Source organism: Benincasa hispida, chromosome 10 (genome assembly GCF_009727055.1).
Source record: "Benincasa hispida cultivar B227 chromosome 10, ASM972705v1, whole genome shotgun sequence".
Lineage (NCBI taxonomy): Eukaryota > Viridiplantae > Streptophyta > Magnoliopsida > Cucurbitales > Cucurbitaceae > Benincasa > Benincasa hispida.
In genome coordinates, this window is record NC_052358.1 from 35,237,607 (window position 1) to 35,244,120 (window position 6,514).

Here is a 6,514-nt window from a genome sequence, read left to right on the forward strand (position 1 = left end):
AGATCTAAAACATTCTAATTTTGATTTGAACGTTTTTTTTCCTTCAAAAGCCAATAGTATAGATTCAACTATGAGTACAAATTAATCTTGATCGTCTTCCTCTCCTCACTCTTCCGTTTCTCTTATTGGTATCATTAGCAAAATTTCTCTTGATTTAACTCTATCCCTAAAAAAATGTAAGTTCAAGGTGGATGTTGTATTAACCTTAAGAATAAATCGACTTGCACGATTAGCATGAAGTTGGTGTCAGAATTTGTTTTTGAGGTAGTTGTGTTTCATGACACAACAATCCAATTCTGATTTATCGACAAATTGCACAAATCTAATCTTAGCAGCATAAAAACAATTGACACTAAGAAGAGGATATTCAAAAGGAAATAACAATTATTTTAATGAATTAATTTTGAAAGAGAGAATAAAAGATATTAGGGTAATCCAGAAAAGGAAAAAACTAATGTTAAATGGGTTAATATTTTCAATAAAGGATTAATCTTTTCATGATTAATATTCTACCATACACACCTTATTCTTCATATCTAAAATGGGATATTTGTTGGAGATTTTGATGAGATGAGTGGATTACTCTTTTTATTCTTTTTATTTCGCGTAACATATACACATGTCTCAAGATTCTCAACTAACTTAGGTTTATTTTATTTATTAGTTTTATAATTAAAATAAACCATTTGATATCTTGAGGCTGAGGAGCATAGTTTTATTTTATAAAAAAATTTATGTAATTAACTGTATTTATATTTTTAATAAATTGTGTCAAATGTAATTAACTTTACAAAAACTATATCAAAATCAAGTTAAAATACTATGATCCCTGAATCGTTTATCAATCTACATATATATATAAAATAATATTATATCTTAATAATATTTTTGGATTAAATTTTTACAAATTTTAAAACCTGAAGGTTAAGGCCGTTTGGTAATCATTTTATTTATTTGTTTTTTTTTTTAAAAAAAATTAAGTTTATGGACACTACTCTCATCTCCAAATCTCTTCATTTATTATCTATTTTTCATCAATGATTTAAAAAAAACTAAGCCAAATTTTGAGAACTAAAAAAAGTAGTTTTTGTTTTTTGAATTTAGCTAAAAATTTAATCATTATAATTAAGAAATATGTAATCATTGTGAGAATGTGCATGAAATAGGCTTAATTTTAAAAAACAAAAACAAGAAAAACCAAATGGTTACCAAACGGAGCCTAAATTATTACATATTAAAATAAGATTAAATTTTACAAAATTTAAAGTATAGGACATGCATCCCCACGACATGAGAAAGTCATCCTTACTTGTCTTAAACTGCTTCCAAGAGTGAAGACTATCCCCACAAATCAACACGCTAAATCATCCAACATAGAATTACTCCAAGCTAAGCACAATTAACTTGGAAATTTCTATGATCAAGTCACAAAAATGGAAGAAGCCTCTTGTTAGTATAAGTAGTTAACTTTCAATTCTTTCAGCTTTTTTTAACTATACTTTCATATGTTCATAATCTCTCTCATTTAGATATGATTTCGACTCATTTATGTACTCCTCCTAAACTGAGGTTGCTACCGCTACATCTTGAAACTAAAATCTAGAGACTAAATTGTTATTTATACGAGACTAAAAATGATATATTAGTTGTATGAGACTAAAAATGATATATTAGTTACATAAATAGGCAACAAAAATAATAAAAATTTGAAATAATAAGCATAAAATTTGGAGAGCTTTTGGGGTTGGGAGTCACCATTGGTGTTCTGCCAAAGTAATTTTTAGTTTGATGAATGAAATAGTTAATACAAATATAAAAACATCTTTTAAATTGAGGGGAGCTTGAATCTCTTTGAACTTATCTAACGCTGCGATTTTAGTCAACTTTGGACTCCATTCCTTTATCCTCAAAATCATACACTTGAAAAAGGGAAAAAATTAGAGAAAAAAACACGTTTACCTTATACAGACCCAAAAATTGATATTCTATAGTACATTAAGTGAAAACATGTTGATCACCTCTTAAGATCTTGACCAATGAGAAAGTCAAATCTCTGGTATTAATTAAAATCATACTACTTATTTCACTTGTACTTTTCAAGACATATTATATTTTTAGTTGTTGAGATTTAAGGTTAGTGTTTAATTCGCGTTTACCACAAATGTTGCCAAGCTTGATTTCAAGGCTGCCCATAAGATTTATCAAGGTTTTCTCTCTCAATTTCATTGGTGGGTACAAGAGGACATTGCAGAGATTGGAACACAGAACCTCTTAGACAATCTGATTCTGATACCATCTTATATCACCAATTGACTTAAAAACATAAGTTAATGGGTAAAGGTAAATTTTATTATATCATTTTAAATATAGCTAAAACAAATAACAATCAAATAAAAAAAATGATTGGACTCTAATTTGAATTTAGAACCCACCTTTGGTTCGAAACCCAATTTGAGATCGACCAACGTGATTGGACAAACTCATTCATAATCTTGTCCTTCTATCAATTACACTGATTTAAAAAAACTCAATTATTATTAGAGACTAAACTCCGCCATTGTTATTGAGGTGTGAAACAAAGGATACGAAGTACAAATTAAACCATTAATGACAAAGGGCCGTGACCGTCAAAAAGAATTTGTACGAATGACCATTTTAAGGGTGTCTTAATATTTAATGATCCACCCGTACACAACAATGAAATCATACTTTTTTTTTTTTTTACTTGCACCATAATGTACTAACATGGTTTTTAGTTTTATCACGTTAGGGACGATTTGCCCAACACGATGTTGTCATATCCTTGACTCGATAAGGGTAAGTGCAATGGAACTTTCTCATACTTTTACAACCGTATAATTTATTCCATTGTGTTGTCTTTAAACGTGGAGGGATGAGGATTATTAAACATTAAAGCACCTTTGAAAGAGTCATCCACTAAAAAAACTCCATTCGAAGACATTCGAGGTGGAATCAGGTAAATGTGAAGGAGGAGAAGGGAGTGGGAGAGAGAATGCTTAGTGATGAAAAAGTATTATTAAATTAATATATTTACTACGTCAACAAAGTATAGTTAGCAAATTAACTATTACATCATAATTCCATTATTCATTTAACTATTAAAGTAATTTCAAGAATCATTTAGAATTGTTTTTCAAACGTGGGAAACTTAAGTACCTATCTTAAAATTTTAAGGATCAAATAGACATTAACTTTAGACTTGGAGACCAAAGGTGTATTTTGCTTAATTTTTATGAGAAACTAAAACCAAATCAATTTTTAGTACAATAATTATAAAAAGGAGAAATCGAAACATCTAATTTCAAGGAATTATGTTTGTATACATGTGTCTGTATAATGTTTGATTGTAACATACAATGAATAATAATAAGAACATTTATTTTTGTTCCAAAAGTAACATTCAAAAATGGTATCTAAAGAACAAGTTTACCATAAAATGAAACCGTCATAATTAATGAGGCTGCTTCATTTCATTTTAGAAAATACCGATCCAATTTTGGCCCTCAATTCCACCAAATTAAATTAGCTTCTAATTTTGTGGTTAATTAGTTAATGCATATGAATCAATTCTTCTTCCTTGCATTCTCTAATGGCGATGTCCAATACTTCACCTCCGGTTGATGGTAATACATCACAGCATTGTCTTCTCGGAGCCTGCAACTGTATATTCATTCAATTTCACTCATTTTAATATTAAGGAGATGTTTTTTTTTCTTTTTTTTTTTTTTTGGAAAAAGTAGACAATTGAAATGATACTCGAAGTTATAGACATTCAGAATTATCGGTATGTTTAAATAATCATGTTTGAGAGAAATATTGTTACAAATATTTGAGAGTATTTTGATAACAGTGTTATTTAGTAGAATTTCTTTTAAATTTACATAATAATTTCAAAATATTCTTACAATTGTTTATTAATTTATAATTAATTTAATATAATTTAAATTTCTTTTTAAATTAATACACATTAAAGTATTTTTTTATTATATTCTTTTAAGAAAATAATATATGCTAATCTATATAATTGAAGCTTTTTTTATGAAATAAATATTAATTTAAATTTGAATTTGAATATCTCACCAAAAAATTAGAATTGTTTTCAAATATAGAAAAATGAGTTAACTTATTTGCAAATATAATAGAATGTCACTTAGACAATGATAAACATAGATAGATGTTTATGATATCGATAGATGTGTCTATCACTAATAGATAGTGACATTTTGGTATATTTGAAAATATTTTAAATAATTTTGTTACTTAAAAATATTTATTTTAGTCATAAAATGTAAATAAAAAATGATATATATAAGAATGGGAAAGGTTTCAAAAGGGTATTCAAAACTCTTAGAGATGGCTTCCACGAAAGTATTCTATGCAAAACAAACCGTCCCTAAGATCAAAATTATTATGTAAAAGAATATTACCTGTTTTAAATCGAGGTTGAGTTTAGGAGACAAAACTCTGACTTCTTCAAGTCTTCTGGGAGAAGCTGGACCAAAAGAACAATTTACGAAATCTTTCTTGTAACTGCTCTTGATTAATCCACTCCAGTCGGAAGAAACTTGATCGAAATAGAAAACCGTGGGCCGGCGACATGGATCTTCATGAATTTCCATTGTGTTCATTACAAAAGATCCAGGTTCCGCCTTCAATTCCTTCTTCCATGGAGTGAAGGTTCGTTGTACATTAAATGCGTCCGTCAAGAAAACATGACGGTCATATATTTGAACAGCGTAACCCCACGACACTGAAATCGTCCACGAGAACCACCGATCATAACACACACTCTGTTGCACGACTCTGTGAGGATCCATCTCGACGGCTTTGAAAAGATGTTTGAGCGATTCTCCAATGGTTTTGTTAGGATAAATTGGGTTTATATAATCTAAATGATGCAAGGTTACTAATGGAGTTAATGGATGTGAAGCCAAAAGCCCAAAAATGTTACCTCTCAAATCCACCTGATGAAACCCCTGTTCATGGGTTAACTTAACACCCAGCTCTGCCAAACAAGAATGAACTCTACAATCGCTTCCATAAAGATGTGGGTATCGTTCTAGACACGAATCAAAGACATTTCGAAGGGTTTTCGCCAAAGATTGGCTAATGGCAAATCCAGCTCCACCAAATCCCATTTCGAAATTGAATCTTCTGTTTTGGTCGTAAGTTTCAGAGTTACTTCCGATGTAATACCAGAGCCCGTCATCGTATTTAGACAGAGTCTTCACCAAATTCTCCGGGAAGAAAAACGTGTCGTCGTCACCAAAAACGTACCACCGCACGTTGGAATGTCCGGCAGCCACCGTTTCAAGAACGACACGTGCAACCCTTATCGCCGATCGGGAACCTCTACGGTAAGTGTAACGGAAACGGGAAGTGTCAGCAGAGACACAAACGGCGGGAAGAGAAGAAGAAGAAGAAGCGTCATCGTTTTGAGGAATGTCATCGACAAAAACACAACCACGCATTAAATTGGGCTTCCACCAAATTTTAACATAATCTTTTCTTTTCGGCCACGAATCCTTGTTCGAGGCGATTCCGAAGACGATTTGATGGAGGGAAAGAGGGGAAGAAATTTGGTTTGAAGAAGGGTGGAAAGTGCGTAAGAGGAAAACAGAGGAGAAAAAATAGCCAATGCATAAAGATGAGGAGATTAAGAAGAAGGTTGTGAGCTTTGAGGAAGATTGAGGTTTAATGGGGGAATGAGGAATGGCCATTTTTGGTTAATGTGGAGAAAATATTCAGGAAGAAGAGAGAATTGAGTGATATAGAAGTTGAAAGTGAAAATGTGGAAAACAGGGGAAAGCAGAGTCACGTTGGAAGTTCTATGTTAGTTACTTTACTTGTCGCGGAATATAAATAAATGATAAAAAGGTTATGGAATGCGACCAAATTTAAGAAGTTGGCAAATTTTGAAAATGGGGTTTGTTTATATTGTCTTTTCTGTCATATTTATTGCAAGATTTATGAGGTATTAAAGGGCTTTTTAGATATTTAAAAAACATTTATATTTTATAGTAAAATTATAAAATTTGGAAACTTTGATACCAAATAAAAAATAAACTCAAAACTCAAGGAAAAATATAATATTTTGAAATTTATAGATCAAATGAAAATTAAACTCAAAACTTAGAGTTAAAAATATAACATTTTGAATCCTAGAAACCATATGAAAACTAGACTCAGAACTTTGAGACAAAAAATGTATTTAGGCCTCATGAGAAATTTGAAAATGATGTTAGAACTGAAATGTCACAATATTTGGTAACCATTTGACTTTTAGTTTTTAGTTTTTGGAAATTAAACTTGTAAGGGCTCATTTTGGCTCAAAATTCTTGCTTTCTTATTTACTTTTTATCAATATTTTAAAAACCCTAATCAAGTTTTGGAAACTACTAAAGTATTTTTAAAAAATTGTTTAAATTTGACTAAAAATTCAATTTTTTTATTTATGAAATATGCCAAGTAAGAAATTGAGAGGAAATAGATT

The 6,514-nt window shown here is 30.2% G+C and overlaps 1 protein-coding gene across 1 annotated transcript; it reads right to left on the reverse strand.

Annotated features, from left to right (window-relative positions):
* Positions 1-3,340: 3,340 nt before the first annotated feature.
* Positions 3,341-5,847, reverse strand: LOC120088853. The gene is made up of 2 exons (XM_039046298.1): positions 4,449-5,847; positions 3,341-3,681 (listed from the first exon to the last, which is right to left on the reverse strand). The coding sequence occupies exons 1-2, from the start codon at positions 5,739-5,741 to the stop codon at positions 3,571-3,573; spliced, it is 1,404 nt and encodes a 467-aa protein (XP_038902226.1). The 5' UTR covers positions 5,742-5,847; the 3' UTR covers positions 3,341-3,570.
* Positions 5,848-6,514: the final 667 nt, after the last annotated feature.

What these genes read in the sequence shown, in the direction of transcription:
- LOC120088853 (XM_039046298.1), bottom strand. Translation starts at nt 5,741, where the DNA reads ATGGCCATTCCTCATTCCCCCATTAAACCTCAATCTTCCTCAAAGCTC. An exon ending in TCAACCTCGATTTAAAACAG is followed by an intron (nt 3,682 to 4,448) that starts GTAATATTCTTT and finishes ATGAATATACAG; the next exon opens with TTGCAGGCTCCGAGAAGACA.